The 23,057-nt window shown below is 33.4% G+C and overlaps 2 protein-coding genes across 2 annotated transcripts; one reads left to right on the plus strand and one right to left on the minus strand.

Annotated features, from left to right (window-relative positions):
* Positions 1 to 878: 878 nt before the first annotated feature.
* On the minus strand, positions 879 to 10,061 carry LOC127798060 (SEC12-like protein 1). The gene is made up of 10 exons (XM_052331358.1): positions 9,765 to 10,061; positions 9,568 to 9,662; positions 7,198 to 7,330; positions 6,802 to 6,893; positions 5,477 to 5,576; positions 5,275 to 5,347; positions 4,773 to 4,893; positions 3,759 to 3,878; positions 1,470 to 1,540; positions 879 to 1,372 (listed from the first exon to the last, which is right to left on the minus strand). Exons 1-10 carry the CDS (start codon positions 9,954 to 9,956, stop codon positions 1,170 to 1,172), a joined length of 1,200 nt encoding a protein of 399 aa, XP_052187318.1. The 5' UTR covers positions 9,957 to 10,061; the 3' UTR covers positions 879 to 1,169.
* Positions 10,062 to 12,436: 2,375 nt separating this feature from the next.
* LOC127798540 (probable phytol kinase 1, chloroplastic) lies at positions 12,437 to 17,022 on the plus strand. Its single transcript, XM_052332165.1, has 6 exons — positions 12,437 to 12,916; positions 15,647 to 15,714; positions 15,877 to 16,008; positions 16,121 to 16,236; positions 16,312 to 16,426; positions 16,532 to 17,022. Exons 1-6 carry the CDS (start codon positions 12,602 to 12,604, stop codon positions 16,716 to 16,718), a joined length of 933 nt encoding a protein of 310 aa, XP_052188125.1. The 5' UTR covers positions 12,437 to 12,601; the 3' UTR covers positions 16,719 to 17,022.
* The last annotated feature ends 6,035 nt before the right edge of the window (positions 17,023 to 23,057 follow it).

The following is a 23,057-nucleotide window of genomic DNA, read 5'->3' on the forward strand; positions in this document are numbered from 1 at the left end:
ATTCCTCTATTTAGATAATTTTTAACTTCTTTTTTATTATCTTTCTCTATAAGAGATAAAAAAAACACCACCTAAAGTAACTACAGATATGAGTAAGATGACTCATTTCCTTTAAGAACAAGAAAGATATGAATAAATTATATTTGTTCATCAACCCCAACAAATAAAACTAGACCATAATACTGGACTTCACAATCTGTTTTTGCACAGTTATCAATAATCTGTGTCTATTCATAAAATCAAAACACGAGTTTTAATCCATTATTTACCTACTTATTTGTCCAACTCAGGGTAAAAGCATCGTATATTTTTAAAAGAGTAAAACGACATTCACTGAAAATTGTACACTAGTCAAAAACTCCTCCTGTTTCTTACATTAAAAAATAAAATACTAAACCCCACGTATGTTTGCGTGTTTATCCCTAATATGCTAATTTGTAAACTATTGCGTGTAACAAAAAATATGCTCAATACACACAAAAATGATAAATTACGAATAAAAAATACTCACAAATGATAGGGCTACCAATTAAATCTACATGGATGGGGGCAGCCCACCTTATCTCAATAGTCAAATCAGCCAGCAGGAGTCACTTGGGAAGTGGACCAAGGATGCAGATGCGAGATTTTGACATCATATGGGATCGCATGTGCATTAATTAATTAAGAGGCATTTATTGTGTAGATATGACATAGTTTAAAGAAGCCCAATTCCGCAAGCTGTTTCCCCGCCCGAATTGGCCAAAAATCACGGGGGAATTGATAATTAGACATATCTTTGGAACTATCGCCTAATATCATTCAATCCCCTTTAAATCCAAGTATATCACTTTGCCCCTTTTACCTTCTTTCTTGCAATATCAAATTTACCATTATACTTCAATAAATTACCTTTTGTCTCTTTATCAATAATAAAGTGACTCTTCCCCTATGTTATCGAACCAAATACTTCCAAAAGAAAAGTTTGTGATCGTTCACTTGAAAGCAAATATAAATTTTCCAACAAAGAGATCCACTCCATGGGAGAGGGGCATCCATGGCTGCCCCGAGTCGAAGGGAAAGATGAAGAAGTAGAAGAACCCGTTGCCGCAAGGAGAGATGAATGGTTAACTGGTGCCCTCCATAGTCGATCCCACCTCTGGTAACTTGTGGATAAATTAAACAACTCCTTACATGTCCAATGGTCCAAAAGGACCCCACATATTTTGATCATCAGACTGTGGATCTCCCAAAATAGCATTGATCTTTGGCTTTGCAGGTTGGTTTCTCCCGAGAGGGAAGTTCCAAAAGGAGTCAGAATTCTCGAAGAATATGTAAAATGCCACAGCCGAAGCCAGGAACAATCCCACGAGAAGTAGATAGATCTGCCATTCTGCATAAAGAAAGGAGACAAAATAAGCTTCAAGAGAAAGCACAGAAAAAGAGAGAGGGGGGGGGGGGGGGGGGGGGGGGAAGAGAGACAGAGAGACCTTTCCAATCAGCAGGAACATTTAGCTTAGTGACCATAGCTCCCCACTCCACAGAAGTGGTAAGCACAACTCTGCAGAATCCACCCACCCACAAATGGTTAAAGCTGAGTACCAAGACTGAAATGGAAATTGACAGCCTAACCAAATTGAAGAATGTAAAAAAGAAATGAAACAAAACCAATCCCCTTCCACCTCACTTTTCCAAAAGAAGAATAAAAATCGAAGCAAAATAGAAATGACCAATCCCAAACCAGAAGCCATGGGTTTACATCAAAACATAGTTGTATGCATTTATTTAACAGTCATAGTCTCATAGATGAAATGTTAGGGCCTGTTAGTTGTAAAATTGGAGTTGAAAAATTAGAAAATGTTCTCTACAAACAAAACAAAACAGGACCTTAATCTTCCGTTTTTTGTTTTTGTTCTGGCCAGAACATGCCTATCCAAATGTCGGCCGGGTTCAATCCAGGACACATTGAGTGGAGGCTTAAACAAAGTTCATTAGGGAATGGTCTACCCACTAGTGAAGCTGCTTCACATCTCTCACCAACCACACCTTTACCAAACAACGTAAATAAAAATTTCGAATATCACTAACAGAATAGTAGATTATCCCAGACTCCCACAGAGAGAGACGGGTTTACAAATAAACAACAACAACATATCCAGCCTTTATCCCACTATGTGGGGTCGGCTACATGAATTCTAGACTTCCATGTATTTCTGATACACTTGTAGTGTTCTACTTGTTTCAAATAGGAGGCTATAATTGATCAAGAAAAATTAGAAATTGTAAGTGGTCCCTCAGACAAGCATTACTGGGTATATATAAGGTTCAGGGGTTGACACTTCAGACTTTGATTTGAAATCCTTATCTTAAAAAGTCTTGTCATAACAAGGAGACAACTGGCAGCACTTATACTGCATTATGCTTCAGTTTTAGATTTTTTTTTTTTTTTTAATTTGGGGGGGGGTTGGGTTTGTCTCAAAAGGGATCTGGGATCTGAGATTATTTAAGTTTTTGATGAGTAACCCTGAACCACGATGAGATCTAAAATTTTGCTTTCTAGAATATAACATTTTTCTCCCACTTCTTTATGTATTCTAGAATAATGATCCCACTACTCCCAAGTATTGTCTCCCTCATATTTCTGACCCTGCAACTAATTAGACCTCTTTTTGACTCTACAGTCTACACCACAAACTTCAAATATGTAAATAGTTTCCATCTGAAGTTCCAGCTACTAACTCTGGATTTTTAATAGCTCAATGGCATAATGTGGGTACATGCCCTACATTATTAGCGGCATGCTTAATCATTGCCATGTCAGAGATGCATCCACATGTGACTCCATGTACCAGCCTCATGGGGTTGGACAAAGATACAAAGACATCTCCATAATTTCTCCTCTGAGGAGTATATACAGTACCATAAAGATGAACTATCACCATGTGAATCTCACGGTGCCTCCACAGCTCAGCTGACCAATTTTCTACTGCAACAGTCTGCCTGCAGTGAGGGACTCACACTATGAGCTCAAATTGACTCCATTTTTTAAGTAATCTTATCTGCCAGGCAAGGATGCGTACCCTGGATCGATAAGCATAATCTCTAGACTGCAGGGCAACTTTGGCAACCAAGGTTGAGCCAGTGCCCATGTATCTTGGTCCAGGCTAAGACATTAAGGGGCTAGTAGATTGGATGCCAGATAAAGTGTTTCATCAAGGTCATGCTCCTCCTCCATCCAGGGACCTTCCCTTTACCCGGTCACAAAGGGCATATTATTCCCACCATGAACAGAATGTTGTCCATCCTGCAACCACATAATCCATCTCTACAATAATGGTGCCACTACTACCATTACGTCCACGAATAATGAAGTCAACCTCACTACCAAAAGACCACACAACTAGTAAAATACCCGCATCAGTCAGACAAGAAGTTCTGGCCTGGCCTCCCCCACCATAACTATGGTTCTAAGACCATCACCAGTAATGCAACACCATGTTTCCATACCTACGTTATGCCATTCTGCAGATTAGGAGAGACTGCATTAACACTCTCCCCCTAGCTAGCACCTTGAATTTCTCCATTCTAAGCAGCAGCAATGTCATGTTTGGACTTAAGGACTACTGTGATTCCTAGAAGGCATTCCTGTGCATGTGTAGATCCATTCCATTCATACCAGACACAAGTTGTTTTATTTCCTACTTACTAGCACCATGGAATACGAACTAAATATTTTACTTCCATCAGTACAGTTGAGTTATTTTTCCATTTCACCTTACCTTTCACTGGGGCAGAACTCTAGCGTTGCAACTGATGAACCCAAGTGAAGTCTCCTACTCCAATGGGAGATCTCCATTTTTTTCACTTCAACTACACATACATCCCCATCTTTGCTTCCTCTGTAATGAAGAAAAAGTTTATATTATCAGTCAAACCAAAACAAAAATTGACTGGCCTAGTACACAGCTGTCATGAGTAAAAATGTGTCAAACTTCATTAATTGGTGGTGTTAAAAAAACATTTCTCAATTTCTTAATCATGCAGCACAAAACAATGGTTTTTTTCCCCTTCATTCATTTTGTAGTATGCCACACAACATAGAACGTCCTTCAAAAATCAAGTCCAGGAAAAAGCCATTTATAAAAATTTCACACAAGTTCCTCCAAAAAACATCAGCATTACCTTTCTGCAAGGAAAAATTTATTGCAACAATTGGTTGGATATGGCAATTTGATAATAATGTACAAAGCATATATAGAATCAACAAGACTGACAGTAAAAGAAGTGCCAAGAGATACATTTCTTGTGATCATAATTGGGCCCCCCAGCACCCATTTCATATTCCATCCAAAAATAATTCAGTGCATGGCACTTGAAATAAATATAAAAAAAAATTGTTCAATACATGCAGCATTTGGGAACATATATGATGGGAAAGGGGAGGATGAAAAATTGGATATACTTCCCTGTAAATCTTCCAGAAATTTATCAGATGTAAGATCACGAACAAATTCAATGGGAATGTGAATAGTAACTATATAATTGTTCAAGAACATACTAAGAGAAGCGTATTTATTTTATTTATGGCTTCTCCCTACATTCATTAATTAACAGAAACGTGCAGGAACAGCCAGACACAGCAGTATCTAAAGTCAAAAAGCCTTTGCTATTTGCCCACCAGTCACAATTAAAATTTTCTTATGCCTGATAGTAACTATGAATCCATCTTGTTCTACTAACAGCATAGAACATACTTCTTGGACATTACTGTAAAAGGAAAGCAGAGCACTTACAGAGCAAGATATTTGCCATCGAGACTGATGGCCATAACTGAAGCGGGCTTTTTAAGTAGTCTCTTGTGCCCAATTTTTTTCCATGTACTCATGTCCCAAACAGCAGTGAGTGCTTTGTTACCTGCACCATGTGTATAAGCATACTTCAATCACAAAATTAATGGTTCAAACTCCAAAGCATTGGGTATCTTTTTTCTGGGAAGCTAGAAATGGCACTAATTGAAGATAAAATGAGAAACAACAGTTAAAATGACCGAGTTGATCAGCCATCCAGATCAAAAGTGACAAAAGGACAAGATGCGCATGAATTGAGTAAGCAGTGAAAGGTTATGTATGCCTCAGGTTTAACTACAAATATGGCTCTGAATGGTACAAAGTAGCAACATTGTATTTAGGTAGCAAAAACCATTGGAATTAGAACTGGATTAAGGAGGGTTTGTACACATACTAATAGAAATGATTAAGCATAAACCATATCCTTTGAATTTATTGATGAATATACCTTGTTGAACAGTGCAAAATAGAAAAGGTTTTGTCCCATCCTTAGAAAACCGACATAGCTCTATCCTCTCATCCTGCAGTATAGGAGAAAGGACATGTCATCAAGTCAATCATTCACAAAAACCAGAAAAAAAAAAAAAGGAAAAAAGAAAGAAAGAAAAAATAATAGCATGCCACCAGAAGCTACAAACGAAAAAATATACCGAGTTGCGAGTCAACGTGGTCAATGGAACACCATCATCCGTCTTCCATACTCTCGCAGAACCATCGGTAGATGTTGTGGCTAAGAATTCTGAGTCTAGGCTGAAAATTCAACAAGAACCCATTTTCAATTGAGCCAAAAAAAAAAAAACCCCACTGTCCCAATGTGATGCGCAACTGTGATAGTTATATCAATCTGTTTAATTTCCAGGAAAACATGTGGATTACTGCTTCTAAACATTATTTGGAGCTGTTCTGTACATTTCAATTCATAAATATGTACAAATGGATGAACACATTTTGAAAGACTGCATATTGACTCTTAATTCTTCTGAAAGATGTGTTTGTTACTAGAACCCATGTCTGGTTTTTAGCACACTTGTGGAGTGAAATCTGATGATGAAATTTATAATAGTAACTAAGGAAATTTCTATAAAAAAAAAAAAAAAAATTAAGGCTTCTATTCTCTGATTAAATAAAATGACCACAGTTCTAGGTATTCACTTAATTTTTAGGTATAGGTGCTTTTCTTCTAGTACTCAAAGCTTATCCCATGTATACCTTTGCTTGTCCACAAAACTCTGGCATTACAGCCATATGTATTCTATTTTAAACAGCAGTCCTCTTATGCCCAATTGATGTTGAAGACAAAAAAACTATTTAACAAATTTAATTAAATGAACCTTAGTTTGGAAACCTAATTTTCAAGCACCAAATTTCACTGGCACTTACAAGATAGCATCTTTTCTTGTTTTTTGGTAGATAATTTGACAACATAAAATTTTTAAGAAAACAATTTTCCCTAGTTTACCAGACCAAACTGGAATACATATTGTTACTAACCAATCATTTAACAAAAATAAACTCAATATGCATACAATACAAGACAGATATGCAGGTGTAAGGATTGATATAGCCAGAAGGTTGGACAGAAAAGAGGCAGACAGAGCAATGGCCTGTGATGCTCAAGGCAGAAGCTGGGAAAAGAAGAAAGAAGAAAACTTCATTGAGGGACAAGTGAAGTTGTGATGCAAAACACATAGAATGCACCACCACCCAAATGATGTTTAGGTAGGCATATCATGAGTGGATAAATGCACATATGGACATAAATTCACATCATGAAGAGTCAGGTGAGTTATCTTTGAAATCCCAAAGTGGAGGAGGGGTAGAGTTCATAAATTTTCGTAAAAACAAGAACCGGGATAAGGCCTACTAGATAAAAGATAGCTCAGACCATTACAGTTGCATATATGCAGACAAATGAAGATAAACCTAATGTTACACATGAAAGGTCACAAAACAGGCAAGTAATATATATACCTACCTAAAATCCATATCTTGGACGGACTTGTGAGCTTTTGGCTCATTTAAAATAATACGCAGGCTTGGCCATTCGAAGATTCTGAGATGCCCATCCTAAAATTTAAGGAATTGAATCAGAACGATGAATTCTATCAAGGAAAAGTCATATGTGGATCAGTATAATGTGTACCAACAATCATATCTGAATCACACAATCATATTCACTAATAATCATGGTTCATCTGAATAGCTGTCTAAATATGGCCCAAGTGATATCCTACCATAAACCATTTTGTATATTTATTTAACTATTTTTGCCTATCCAACTTCTTGATAGTAGAAGTAGATTGCACGGTTCATGCTAGATATTTTGACACACATGGTCCTGAACCTATCATCCAGCCAGTTTATTGCTTACCAGTCCACCACTAGCAAGTCTAGATCCATCAACACTAAAAGCTAGGCATTTCTGAAGGCCAGCACCATGGAGAGGAATGAATTCTTTGGCCAACAATTTAACATGTTCCCCTCGGCCATACAACTCGAACCATCTGCATATAGCACAATATTATTTACTTTCCAGGCAGAGAAAATCATGAATATAATACAACAAACAGCACCTTAGCCAGATTTTAAGGTCAGATAAATATCTAGCAAATGATCAATGGACAAACAAGCAAAGGATGAATGTACTGTCAATGACACATGCTGTTTGATAATTCTAGCCTGTCCATCTTCCAGCCCCATCCCATCCTCCCCCCCACCAAAAAAAGAAAAAGAAAGGCCCAAAGAAAAAAACGAAAAATGAAGCTAGAGGGGAATCATGAACTGACCAACCAATTGTGGCAAGTGAAAGTAGCCATTAACGCATGAAATCATGATTTAAAACCAAACAATTTGCCAAAGGCCATCCAGAAAGCTTGGAAAAAATAAAACAGCTGAACAATTTGTACAAAAATTATATCTCATGTATGGCATGAATAAAAATACATAGATATAGGAAAACCCTTTTCTTTTCTCTGGGAGCAAGCATATACAATTAACATAGGATTCTCCTGACAAACCAATTGCTTCCTATGTTTTCATAAAGGTAAACTATTGCATAATTATGAACATGACAAGAAAATATGCATATGATCAGCCAAGTGGGAGAGAATATCAATACAAGAAAGTTGTCATAAAAATAACACTTGTGACAATCTTCACTTCATATATCATGATTTACAAGATAATATTATGATTCATAACATTTTCCTTGATGTGCTTAAAATGTAACCAGGATGACAAAGTTATCTATAGCTTTTCCACGAAGTCAACAAAAACAAAAATTAGGCTACTACTCATGAAAGAATGAGATAATTGAATAATTCTGGGACAGCATCTACTAATAAAAAATCCCACCCAAAGAAGAAGAAATTCCCATGATACTAGTGAAAGTTATAAAGTGCGTACCATTTTGATGTTTCAAGCAACCATGTCAGATAAATTAATCATTGTTGTCCATGAGGACCTATTTTTGACACAAGCAATTCATATTTCTAAAGTTCCCATCTAATACAGAATTGAACGAAGACTACAACAATTAGATGCAAGCCACTAAAGTGCCAATAAGTCAGATGGAATTAAGACACTTTCTACAGGAGATGGAAGATGCATCAATACATACAAATACAACCATATGGGTGAGACACCTCATTGCCCTTCTGGAACCATAAATTTATACAATTCTATGTCTCTCAACCTGTAGATTAACCTTCTCAATAGCACCTTCCCATGCAATGTCCTCACTTTGTACAACTTCCCCTATCAAGAACAATGGTGCGGACTTTCCCGCAGCAAAAAACACAAGTTCTGAAAATATTACACCTCCTCCAATCTTCTTCTTCAATTATTGAAGCTATCATAACTCGTAATACCACCAAAAAACTCCTTACTGAGGGTCAAAATCTGCTACTGCAAGACACTATAGCATCAGTGACTCTCCTTTAACCGGGTTAATATCAATGCTCTCCTCATCACGAGATGTAGTCATCACTTGTTGCACAACTAAGGACTCCCCTTGCAGTGGATAAATGTCAACACCTTCCACTTTGTCATAATTATAATAAGCTGGTTCTGGAAGCTCCTTTTGGTCTCCTTCACACTCCACCAAATTCACTCAATGTCACGAACATGCTTAAGAATATGAGATGCCTCAAGTCCAGAATTCAAACCTTGCTTAGTGGGACTAAGGCTTGTGATTTTCGTTGTTGGCGGTGGTGGTTGGAGGCTTTATGTGTGTGCTCCCTGTTTTTGGAACTGAGATCAATGAAAATTTTGGAGATTTCATATAGTTTCATACTTGAAAAAGAATTTTGGATTTTCTACTTCCTAATCTAGTGTCGGAAAGCAGTTTCAGGCATTCTTTGAAAATAACTTTACTGAACAGTTCATATAAGGTTTTAAAACTAAAAGAGTTCCCAAAACTATACGCAATCAACTTGAGTTCCTCCACGAGTCATCAAACAATAAAAGGAGAACTTGTTAAAGATGCACAACTTGTGGTGAATTACCAGTACCCATGGTTTATTGTGTAAGGGCGGGTCCAGGTAGCCCATTGTGGAAATTTACTCGGCCATTAAAATGTAAGCTGTACCGGTCTCAAAATCAAGAGTATAGAGTCACTCCACGCAACTCAAACAGTAACTTCATAAGAAAATCCAACTCCGAAGTCAAGAGCAAGAGGCGCAACAGACAAGGCAATCTGTCTGGCTATTTATTTGAAAGAGAGAAAGAGAGAGGAACTGACATGGAAGCACCAGAGGCCGTAGAGCAGATGAGATCGTCGCCGCTCGGGTGCACCGCGAGGCTCGCCGGGTCGCCTTCTTCAATCACGTACGAAGCCTGTCAAAACATCGAGAATACGACACAAACAACTCGGACTCGGTCAAAACAATCTTCTCCAGTACAAAACTGAAAAATCGATCGAGCAAGAGAGAGAGAGACCGAGGGAGAGGAAGAGAGAGAAGCGGTTTTGGAATCGAACGAGAAGATCTCGAGCACGGGCGAGCGGGCGCCGCGGCCGGCCCTGCCGACGGCCAAGAGATGTTCGTTCTCCGGCCGCCTGATCCAGGCGGAGCAAGTCACCGGCCCCTCCTCGTCGCGCCGCCCCCGACTCTGAGAACCGTCCCCCTCCATCTTTTCCGACGAATCACGCGTTTGTGGCCGTTGGAAGAAGACGAAGGGGACTAACCCTTTTTAATCCGTTTAATTGTTTGTTTTTTATTCCTTTCGGATTGGTTTATTGGGGAACTGGAAGTAAATATCAATGATGAGGCGGTGGCTACAACAATCACTTGCAACGGCTCTCATCCAACGGCGCAGGATATTCGGTGATTGATTCCGCCAGATCAGTACAAGTGGGCGTTATTCTCCACGCAACCGCCCCGCTCACGTTTTCAACCATTATTTTTAGTATGCTTTGCTATGTACATTTTGGGCAACATAATCTGTATAAATAATAAAAATATTTCTCACATTTGATCGTATCTCATCATTTTTAATGAGATATATTTTAGACATTTTAACATCATTATATAACTTAAGGTGTACATAATGATATACTAATAATATTTTTTATTATTTTTATGCAAGTTTATAATTATTTTTTTGGTTAAGTACATATTTTTACAATATATTTTTATATTTTTTATATATTTATTTAATTTTTTTTATTTTTATTACATCTTTATAATTATATTTTTAATCAATTTATCTTATATTTTTTTTATTTTAATTATATAGATATACCAATATTTTTAAATCAATTTAATTTTTTTATACGTTAAATTATATAAATTAAATTGACTCGAAAATACAACTATAAAAATATAATTAAAACAACGAAAAATTTAGACTGCGTTCTCTTTACTATTTTCAAGTCATTTTTAATTTTCAATTTTCTAAGATAATGAAAACGCGTTCTCTTTATTATTTTTAAAAATGCGTTTTTGAAAACAAAAACTAATTTGTAAAGAAAACTCAAAACAACAAAAAATTATTTTTAGTATTTTCATCTAAAACAAACTCAAAACTCAAAATATATTTATTTATTTATTTATTCATATTTTATTATTGTAATGAAAAAAAATATTATAAAATTCATTAACTTTAAAATGTATATATTTTTTAATAATATATTAACATTAAATATTTTTAATTTATTAAATAATCAAATTTATTGAATAACATATAATTAAAAAATTATTTTCAAAATTTCAAAGCGAACACGTTTTCTAATTTTCTATTTTGAGGAATAATTTTTTAAAATGACAAAGAGAACGCGTTTTCAATTTTCTAAAAGCAGACTATCAAAACAGAAAACTAGAAATGAATTCAAAACTCAAAATTGAAAATTAAAAAGTAAAGAGAACGTAGCCTTAAGTTGACACACGAAAAAATCAAAGTATATATATTAAATTAATTTTAAAATATAATATAAATTTAAGAATATAATTGAAATAACGAAAATTTTAAGTAATTATATAAAAATATAGGTTTAGTCTTATACTTTCATTTAATTTAAATTATTATTAATATTAATAATATTTCCCTTACTAATTTTTTTTTGATTAAATTAGATATCAACTATATAAGCTACCAAATATAATACACTAAGATAAACAAATCAAATTAAGAAAATAAAAAAAAAAGCTAATAATGCTAGATAAATTTAATAATCCCTAATATGTCAAAAATTTGTATGGACGGACCCTTCAATAAATGACATTTTTGTAATTAAGGTAACTTATTTGTAATTTTTTTATACAAATTTAAGATAAAAAACAAACCACGATCAAATTATCAATTACACAAAATAACACAAAAATTTTATATGAAAAATAAAGTTTGAGATAAATTATAGGTAAAAAGAATAAAACATTATTATGATGATATTGTTATAATAATTTTATATTATTATGCACTTATTTATAGATTTATCACTTATCCATAAATGTATATAAAAATAAATTTATATAAATCTATATTTTAATCATAAAATCAGTTGTGGAGAAGATAAATCTTCAATTATATATGTGTTCAAATCACAACTAAATTTAAATTTTAGATCACAATTTATCACAAAAGTGTATCATATATCTATTTTAATATAACACAAAACATAATATATTAATACATTTGACAAACAACTCCTATAAATTTATTGTTAAGAATAATAGATAAAATTATTATTAATTTAGATAAAACATTTATGAATTTCTCAGTATTATAAAAATTTGAAAGAGTTAGTGATTAGGTTGTACAGAAATAGAAATGAAAAACAGATATAATACGAAACAAAAATAGAGAGTTGATATTTTTTAAAAAAATAAAAAAATGAATGAGTAAATAAAAAAAAATAATTTTTTTTGTAAATATAATTTTTAATATAAAAATTATAAAAATAATTATTTAATTTAAAAAACATAAATTTCATAATATATTCAAAAATTAAAAATTTTGAATTAGAAATACAATTTTGTCTATCTCTAAACATTTTTGTAAAGGAAAACATATTTTTTATATTTTTTAATATTAAGAAATATTTTTAAAATTAAAAAAATGACTAAAAAACGTTTTTTCACCCTTTGAAGAGGGAATGTTTCGGGAACCGCAAAACGTTGGTGATAGCATTTCCATGTACTCGCGCAAAAGCCATGGAAAAGCTTCACCCAGAAGAGGCATGAGCCGGGTCTGTCACTGGGACTGCTGCATAAGCCGCACGCGGAGAGTGAGATTTGGGGAGAGAAAGCGAAACTATCTATAGGGGGGGAGAGAGAGAGATGGAAATGGGGGCTATTGCTGTGACGAGCTTTGGGCCTCCCGTCGCCCCCTTGACCCGCAAGCACTTGTCGCCGTCTCGGTCTCTCCTCAACAAGCCCCGGCCGCTCTCGCTTCCTTCAGCCTGGAGGCGAGTTTGGTTCGCCGGCGGCGATATTGGTGCTCCACGCGCGACCTACCGGTTCCGCAGCGGCTCCGTGGCTCTCGTTGGCGGCGAGTTTGTGCGTGACGCCGGCGCAACGGCGGTTGTAATGGCCGGCGCATACACGCTCGTCTCCGCTTTCGAATCTCTCACCCGCCGCAATTTCATAGAACAGGTCTCAAGCTCTCTCTCTCTCTCTCTCTCTCTCTCTCTCTCTCTCTCACAGGAATTTTCTTCTCTCTCAGTTGCAATTTTCAGATTTCGGTATCACAGTGAACCGAGTTATTTTCCGTAAGATAAATGATCTTACACGGTCCATTCTGAGCTAAAATTGATGCATAGGGTTTGATTCGATCTCTGTTTAGACACTATTCAATATTCTTTTGAGGTCATCGATTGCTTTTCATTTTAGAGGGCTAAACCCGCAGATTCATACTTTCTAGTGGTTAGGTATGAATATGACCAGCTCCGGAGGTTACTTGCTAAGTAACCTTTTGATGTATAAAACTGAGAATTGAGATAAAACCAGAAGTAGGCAGGGAGAAAAAAAAGGACTCTTCATATAGAAAAAATCACCATTTATTGCACCTGGGACCATTTCTTTCTTTCCCTGACAACTGGTGAAAGCAATTATTGTGAAAGCAACAGGTTTGGGAAAGCAAGGCACTTAAAATCGGGATTTAAGGGGAAAAGGGTAGCTGTAAAATTGTAAAATTTTAAAAATAATTAAAAATATTTTTTAATTTTTATAAATATATTTATAATAATATAATTTTATAAAAATAAATTAATATTATTTAATAACATGATTATTTTTTATTATAACTCAAAAAATGATACTTCTAAAATATAGATAAAAAACTAACAGATTGGTATAGATTATTCAGAAATAAAATATAAGTAATTTAGAGATAAAATATTTTTTAAAATTCTTTAGAGGATACTTTTAATGTCTTTCATCATATTTAAGTTACAATTTTTACTTAATTTAACATTGATTAAATCAAGCAAAATCTCAATTTGGGGTTGAGTGATTCATTAATTAATTACTCGTTTCTCTTAATTTACTTATGCAACCAATATTAAATCAATTAAATTAGAACTTATACAATCAATGTTAGAGATGTTACGTAACATTGAAATTTATATAATCAATGTAAAATCAAGTTCCAATTTAAAGCAAAATATTATATAAGTTCTAATATCAGATGCTATATGACATTCAGATGTTGTAAGTATTCTCTAAATTGTAACTTAAATCAATGAAGATCTTTGAATCGTTTGAGGTCTTTTAAACATAAAATTATAAAATCATACTTGTAAAATCTAGATTTTATAGGATTTTATCCCAAATTGAATTTTACATGAAATTTGATTCGTGGGGGTTTTCAAAACGTAAAATCATAAAATCATATAAGTAAAATTGGAATTTTAACAATAATGAGTAAGATAATCTTGTACACTAGAACAGAAGTAGAATTTGCAGTGAGGCCAATCTAGGAGCTGAAGTTACTTTCTGCAACACGAAAAATCTGGTATTGTATTTATTGTAATCACAGTTCTGTTACTGATATTTCACTATTTCTGCATTATGAATTTAACCATTTACTATTTGTCCGAGGATTTTTTGAAGTTTAGGTTTAGGGTACTTTGATGTGATGTGATGCCAAATCAAATATAAAGCAAGTATTGAAAAAGATGATGAATGGTATATCAGTTACACTAGATAATATATTGATAGATGTATGAAAATGTATAGGAGAAAAGGGTATTTTTTAGTTATATATTATTTAATGTGATTCTTAAATAAAAAATGATGTCAGATAAGTGAGAGATATGCAAAATATGAGTAATAAAAATGAGAATGCTAAGATAGATGTGCAGTCATACAAGAAAATATAAGATTAAAAATAAGATTATTCTTAATAAGATCGGAAGGCTTTTATTGAAAATAAGATAAGCAAAACATGATTAAAATGATTTATTTATATGAAAAGAAGCCCAATAGAGGCTCTTGTAAGAAGAGTGGATAGAATTGAACAAATATTTAACAAAAGAGGATGGAAAAAGTATTTAGCAAAAGAGGTAGTGCAAGATCAAGAAAAATTTGGTGGAAGATACTTAGATATGATATTAGTTATAAGGGCATTAAGAAAAGCTCATAGATGAAAATGGCTAGAGAGCTAAAATTCATATAGCCTATCCCACATATTGAATAAAGACTTGTACGTTGTTTTTGTATAACTAAGTATTGGAATGTGATGCATCACTGAATCAAATTTTAAGTAACGAACGAAAATTATACTTAATGACGATGTCACATTCCATATGTGAAAAAATTTTACTCTTGCCAGTGCATCTGAGAGTAAACAATGTATGACTGAGGAATGGTTTCAGAAATATATCTAGTATCGGTGGGGTTTTGGCAAGGGTTCCAAGATGTCCCCGTCCAGTTCGTCAATACCAAATTGTGTAGTTTTGCATAAATGCTTTATTTGTAATAACTTGTAGGTATTGGGATATTTTGGTGATCAAGCTTGTGCTTTTGGATGAATGTAAAAGGTCCACTCTCAATACATGAAATAAGCAACACCATTATTGGTTTTTTGATTTTCGAATGAAATAGTTGGTTTCAAGCAAGGATGCTGGGAATGAAATTAGGCGTTGGCCTTTTTCATCTCTTTAGTTACTCTTTACAAAGGCAGCTCACAATTTTGTTACATCTCCTGGCACAAAGATACGACTTTCATTTCCTTTTATGTTGACAAAGAATTCATCACAATTATATCTAATACTCCCATGAGCTAAATTTTAAAAAGATTTGTTTTTTATTAACAGTTTTTTTTATTCAGTTACATAATCTGCGTCCCATCATGTGTTATTCATATTCCACCCCTTTGAGCAGAGTTTGAGCAGAAAACTGGTTCATATATTATCTGGGTTGCTTTTCATGGTTTGCTGGCCTATATTCAGGTAGTCACTCTGTTCTCATTTCCTTTTCTTTCTTTCTTTTTCTGGTTAGCTTTTTTTTTTTTTTTTTTGCTAGGTCCCTCTGTTCTCGTTTCATCTATGTAATTTCCACCATGAAATATTATTTGGCTAATGATGTTGTGGATCATTTTAATCGTAGAATAGCACCTCACCAGAGGCTCGCTACTTTGCTTCAGTGGTTCCTCTTGCAAATTGCTTAAGACTTCTCATTTATGGCCTCTCCCTTGCTACCAGTGAAGGACTAATAATTTCTGTTACCCGAGAGGGAAAACCTGAGTAATGTCTCTAAGCGTCATCATTGATATTTTATGCCTCATTTCGTTCCTTTTGACATTACTGGTGATAAGCCTCTAATTTAGTTCTTTTTTTTTTTCTCATGCTTTTGTAGAGAGTTGCTTAGAGGTCCTTTATACTATGTTCTCATCTTGATTTTGTGCGTCCTAGTCTTTTGGCGCGAGTCACCAATTGGAGTGATCTCACTTGCAATGATGTGTGGAGGGGATGGTAAAATTCTTGACACCTGAACTAGTTTGCCTTTCAGTAATTTAAACTATTCCATTCTGGCTTCATTCTTTGTAGGCATTGCTGATATCATAGGAAGAAGGTTTGGGTCCGAAAAACTCCCATATAACAAAAATAAGAGTTGGGCTGGTAGCATCTCCATGTTTATATTTGGTTTCTTGATTTCACTCGGGTGGGTTTTGGTGCTTTTCTTCTTGTCGAACCATTTCTTCATCCGACACTATATCAGGTTACTCCATTTGAAATGCAATCTCCACGCCTTTTGTTTGTGTGCCAGGATGCTCTACTACTTTTCACTCCTTGGGTTCTTCCAGCTGGATTGGGCTTGGACTGTGGAAAGAGTGGCTCTAGTTTCCTTCGTTGCAACTGTTGTGGAGTCCCTCCCAACTGCAGGGTTAGTTGACGACAACATCTCTGTTCCATTGGCAAGCATGGTAGCAGCTTATCTGTGTTTTCCCATTTAGCTCATCAACTTCAAGTCCTCTAGTGGTCTTTACTTGGTCATTCCTGCCATTGTTGTAAAACTAGAATAAAAATAGTATGGATGGATTGTAGATATGTTTAGATCTCTCAAAACCATTCAAGCTATCGTCTTCGTTCATTTCTTTTTATCCATTTAAGTCCTATATATGTAGGCGTTGGGCAATGGCGAAGGCAGAAGGGACAGGGTATTTTGTACAAAGGGGACTTAAGTGAGCATTTCCCTTATTACTTGTGAATAATGACGGGGAAAACGAAGGTGGGGCACTGATAAACTTAGAGTTATAATCGAATCGAGCCGACCTATGTTTTGTTAAATTTAGATTTGACTTATCGACCTATGTTTTGTTAAGTTTAGATTTGACTTGTGAGCCAGTTTCTAGACTCGAGTTTGAGTTCGATAGAACTTGTTATTTTGGTTAAACTTAATTTATTTATTTTTATTATATATACATATATTATATTATGTTAAATAATTAAATTAATATATATAATAATTTTAAATATATTAATACATTATAAAGGAGTTTGTTCACAAGCTTTTCGTGAATTTCTAATCGAACAGGCTTATGAGCTTTTAATCAAATTTATTAGTATTTACGAGTTTTTAATCAAATATATTTATAAGGTTTAATGAGTTAAGTTTTATTAAGTTAAATTTTGATTTATTTATAAATTGAGATTCAAAAATAATTTTAAATTTAATTCGTTTATTTCAACAAACGAATTCGAATGAGTTTTTCTCAAATTAAACATTGTCAACGAATGGATTCGAATAAGTTTTTGTCAAATTAAACATTGAATTACTCGTAAACAAATGAGCTAATTTGCCTCAAATATAAATAAAATAACATTTTTGTTCTTGCTTGAAAAGTTGAGTGGTTTGATGGCTCCACTCCGCTCAAATTTTCATATAACGACAAAAATGTCATTTTGAGATGATCGTTCTTATACAGCCTCCGATACTCATACCCTCGATACGTCAGAGGAGGTAAATCATAAGTTAGGCCTTTAATTCTCGCGCAAAACGATAATCAAATTTCCAACCTATTAAATTGACATTAATATATTATTCATTAATTCGTCTCCATATTTTTTTAGGACACTTTAAGGGCACATATTTCTCTTATTAATGGCACAGGGGCGGTGTTCAAAGGCACGAGACTCTCAGAAAATATTCATTCAATGTAATTATGAAACTACATCATTGTGTTAATGTGATATGATGGTTCAACCATATGCAAAACAAAAATAGAGTTTATTTTCGCCAGCTACCTTGTAATCAAGATTTCAATAAATGTTTTATAACTAGATTGTAATATTATTATGTCCATATATAACGTAATATAATATAATATTTCAGTTACATTAAATATTTTCTGACGATGGAGCTAGCAAAATAACATGCCCTTGCTTGTCATGTCACTGACACTCTATATTACGTGCCCTTGATTGTTTTATAGGAATCAAACATTAATCACAAATTTAGAAGATAATAAAGAATTATGAGGTAGCATTATTATTATCATTATGATAGAAACTTGTAATTATGTTAATTAATTTGATAGGTGGACTGGATGGTCCTAATTTCACCATTAAACTCATTTTCTAACGATGAACCAATTTTGCCCAAAGTCAAACGCCAAGCCTTCCACGGCACCACATTTCAACTTACTGATTATTTTGGTGTAAAATTGGTGGGATAATCATTTAGATATAAGTCATTTTCATTCATGCAACTTTGCTATTAAAATAATAATAATAATATAACAAATTAATCTTATCAATTTCAAGAGATCATAAAGTATGGGAATAGTTAGGGGTGTGTATTTGGTTATAATCGAACCGAATAGTCTCATTTTATCTAACCGAATCGAACCATTATTATGGATATAACCGAACCGAACCGACTTAATACACTAATCGAAATAACCGAAACCGAATTAACCGATTTGGAGTTTGAACTAACCGAACCCAAAAAATAGCTCAAAAATTGAATCGAAATAACCGATTTGAATTTTAAACTAACCGAACCAAAAATTAAACTAAAAAACAATCCAAAAACAGAATCGAATATGTCTTGATTGGGGGAAAGAATGTCTAGATTTTGCCTTTGCAATGAAGTCTCTTATAGTTTGATGCATTTTTATTTCATATTATAACAAAACGACTGGGATGATGGATGATGTATCTATAGGTTAAACAAATAGCAAATCACAAAACAGAACCAAATCTGAAATCAAATCACAAAACAGAAATACACTTACAAATTAAAAAAGAAACGACGACATCGCAAAGCCAACGAACCAAATCACAAAGCCAAGTCAAAGCATCAATGAACCAAATCACACAACAACGATGAAGTGTGAAGGGCTTGAAGGCGTTTGGGTTTAACAATGATGGCGAGGTGAGGGTTAGCCGCCAAAGACCTAGGGTTAGGGTTGTGGGTTGATGCTTTGACGACGACGACGAGTGAGGGGGATTGGGTGTTGGGTTGGGTAGGGGAGAAATCGACGACAAAGGCATTCGACTCCGACGGTAACGACGATATGAAGGTTGACGACGAGTGGGGGGTCTGTGTGGCGATCTCTCGACTCGGGCAGGCTATCGGGTGTGAATCACACCGTGACTCACTGACGCGCAAGTGAAATGAAGGAAGAAGAAAGGAATGGACAGAATGGGCGATTGCAACAGCACGAGTCGTTTTTGTTGGGTGCGAGTTAGTTCATTTTTGTGGGTATTTTTGCCCAAATAATCGAACCGAACTGATTATATAAAATTTTTATAAAAACTTAACCGAACTCGAACCGCCCATCATAGATAACCGAGTCAAACTGATCGAACCGATCGATTCGAATCGATTTAATCAGCTAAACCGATTTTCTGCTCACCCCTAAGAATAGCTCCCCTGAATCAGCATTTTGAAGCTGTTTTTGGCTACAAATCAAATAATGTATATGGTAGAAGATTGCATTTAAGCATGCAGGTTCGAGTCATGGCAGCCACAGTATGTGAGTTTCATCCTCTTATGGGGTGGTTTCTTGTGTGCACTATGCATTGTACCTCCTACATTGGAGGTCGTCGTGTACCGTGATTAACCTCTCCCACGTGCATGGGACAGTGTGTGAGGGGCCCTTAAGATGAGGGATTTCACCTTTTGCACTCAAGAAATGAAAAAATAAGGCTTTAGCCTTCGGGATACGTGCATGAGTGAGCGCTTGAGTGGTTGTCATCGAAAACGTGTTTTCGGCCAATTTATATAAATTGCGAAACGACCCCATAACAATTTACAATTTTCAGAAACAACCCAAAAAACGTTTCAACCGTTTTCAATTTTGAAAACAGATTGAAAATGCCGAAACAACGTCTCTAAGCTGTTTTTATGCTTTAGATCAGACACTCAAGAAACAATTACTCTTCTCACAATTGGGTTTCACATTGTTCAATATCTAGGCCAAATCTATATTTTTATTTCTATATTTTTTTGTGTGATCATTCAAATATTTTATTATAACAACGTCTTCGAGCTATTTTTGTGCTTCAAATTTGACACTCAAGAAACAGTTACTCTTCTCACAGTTGGGTTTCACTTTGTATCAATATCTTTGCCAAATCCATATTTTTATTCATGTACTTTCTTGTTTTTTTTGTGTGGTCACTTGAACATTTTATTATTTCGATTACACTTATAAATCTGATTTTCTAGTCAATTTAATTCCTATATTTTGACATTTTTTTCGTGTGGCAATCCAAACTTTTCGTTATTTCTATTACATTTTTTAATTTATTTAACCATTATACTTTCATATATAAAAAAAAATAAGATAATAAAAGTACATGTCATATTTTTTTCACATCAAAGTACATAGAATTGAAAATTGACTTGAAAATATAGATTTAAGGGTATAATTAAAATAATAAAAAATTTGAGTTGTCACAAAAAAAAAAAAATCAAAGTACAAGTGTTAAATTGAGTGAAAAATGCAAATCTAGGGATATAATTAAAATAACAAAAAATTTAAGTGATTACATAAAAAAAATCAAAATATAAGAAAAAAAAAAGATTTGGCCCAATATCTTTGTAAGATAAATGTTATATCTCACAAAATTGGTTACATTAAAGTGTGTCTTTCTATTATGATGCAAAAGAATCTAGAACTATTTATTTTTGTGCTTCTATTCTTATGCTTAGTAAACTATTTGAAAATGACATCAAACAACGTGCGTTGCCCCATCACTTTCTAGCTACCAATTTGGATGAACAAATGTTACTGGTGATTACTCTTCAATTAATCTTGGTTTTGAATATGATATGTTCGTCAATACAGGTTAACACAGGGGATAGGTGTGTGGGTTCCACCCTTCAACAAGTCCATGTCCACTCATCTATTTCTTAATTTGTTCATATCAAACAAATATTATGTTATTTGACGTGAATAATATAATAAAATCGTTCACTTTAATACTTAAAAATGGTATTAATATATTATATTATTTTCCTACTAATAGAATATAATATGCTTTTCCTCATTTGATTTAGCTCGTTTCTTTTCCATTTTCTATGAACCAATAAATAGTTATTATTCAAATTCATGATAAAAGATTCAATAATATATAATTACGTCCATCGTAACTAGTGTTTTCTTTATATAGACTTGAGATCAATTGTGATACAGATGAATATTTTCAAAATTAAAAATGTTTAGACTCTCAAAGTGGCTTAGGTGATGACTCATTCCTCACAACAAACATACCAGTTTGAGTTTAACAATTTTGTCATATTATTACTTATCAACATGTATGGCCGTTACCCTTATTGGGGGGATATCTTTCAACAAGATTTTGAAGATTGGATTTCTCTATACCAATTTGTTTTAGTTAAATCTTTTAAAATTAGAGAAATTCCTTGATCATAGATAATTTTTGTTGTGAGTCGAAATTTAGGGACTTGACCCCTTAGATAAGCACGGGTGATTGTGTAATTCACACGGAGATAAATTCGAACCCACAACATCACTGTATTTCAACCTCTTGAATGCATGTAATGGACTATCTATATTACCCCAATAAGTTTTGCTTCAGTCAAATCTTACTATTAATCCCGTTTAGATAGTGTTTGTTAACCAATATATGGGCTGAAAAAAATGAAATGTTGAAAATATTATAGACAAAAATGATTTCTATCGTATTTATTAAATTTATTTGATAACTCTTGAAAAAAAAATCACGTGATTTCTTATTTTGAATTATTCAAATAAATTTCTCTCTCCCCCTACAAATAAATTTATTTTGAATCTTATAGATAAGAAAAAATAATTTATATGTCTGGCAATGCTCAAAATATATAACAAATAATTTGATAAAATTTTTGAAATACTTTCTAATCTTGTCTTGATTATTTCATATCTTAGTCTGAAAAATATTTCTCTTTATTGGAACTATAATTTTTTAATAAAATAAAATAAAAATAAATTATTTATATACATATTTTTATATTTATAAAAATATTTATTTTTTACTTTTGAAACCTTCACTGATTTTTATACAAGATTGGCATTATTTGTTCCTACATTGCCAATTATTTCGAATTTTCATATGGTGGGCCGAATGGGCTTTTTTATAAGAACAAAATGGGTTCCACCATTTTGGTTTAAAATTTTGGCCCAATTATTATTATTTTTATTTTAAAATTTTAGCAATATTTTCATACTAAATATTTTAGAAGTTTGGTAAAGAGATAAAAAAAATATCTTTTAATTTGTTAGAAAATAATAAAAATCTCATTTATTGCCATTAAAGTTGTTTCACCTTTTCTGATCGTTACTTTACCATCATAAAAATTAAAAAAAAAAAAACTCAAATTTTATCTCATCTAATTTATCTTTTTAAATAGGGGTGAGTAAAATTTTGATTCAACTAAAAAAATTGAATCGAATTAGTCAAAATTAGTTGTTCAATTCAATTCGATTTGTAGACCGATTCGGTTCAATTTTTACATTTGAGTATTTCAATTCCGTTTGATTTTATTATTAAAAAAAAATCAAAATACTCAAATCAATGTAAAACTAAACAAAAAAGTTAATCAAATAAAATTTTTTATTATCAAGTAATATTCTTTTGCTCAAATAACATTTATTCTTATTTGAGTAATAATTAGTTTTACTCGAATAATAAATCTTTTTAATTAAGTAATATTTTTTATTATAAATCTACTCACGAAGATTAACTGAGTAAGAGTTATTTTTCATTAAATAATATTCTTTTCCCTCAAGTAACACTTATTTTTTTACTGTTTTCAATTTTATTCAATTTAAATAACTATT

Source organism: Diospyros lotus, chromosome 3, assembly GCF_014633365.1.
Source record: "Diospyros lotus cultivar Yz01 chromosome 3, ASM1463336v1, whole genome shotgun sequence".
Lineage (NCBI taxonomy): Eukaryota > Viridiplantae > Streptophyta > Magnoliopsida > Ericales > Ebenaceae > Diospyros > Diospyros lotus.

Coding starts and splice junctions, on each gene's coding strand:
- LOC127798060 (XM_052331358.1), bottom strand. CDS start 9,956: ATGGAGGGGGACGGTTCTCAGAGTCGGGGGCGGCGCGACGAGGAGGGG. Junction 5,577..6,801: donor GTCCAAGATATGGATTTTAG/GTAGGTATATAT, acceptor TTGAATTTTCAG/CCTAGACTCAGAATTCTTAG. Junction 3,879..4,772: donor GATGGCAAATATCTTGCTCT/GTAAGTGCTCTG, acceptor TCTTCATTACAG/AGGAAGCAAAGATGGGGATG.
- LOC127798540 (XM_052332165.1), top strand. CDS start 12,602: ATGGAAATGGGGGCTATTGCTGTGACGAGCTTTGGGCCTCCCGTCGCC. Junction 16,009..16,120: donor ACCCGAGAGGGAAAACCTGA/GTAATGTCTCTA, acceptor ATGCTTTTGTAG/AGAGTTGCTTAGAGGTCCTT. Junction 16,237..16,311: donor AATGATGTGTGGAGGGGATG/GTAAAATTCTTG, acceptor CATTCTTTGTAG/GCATTGCTGATATCATAGGA.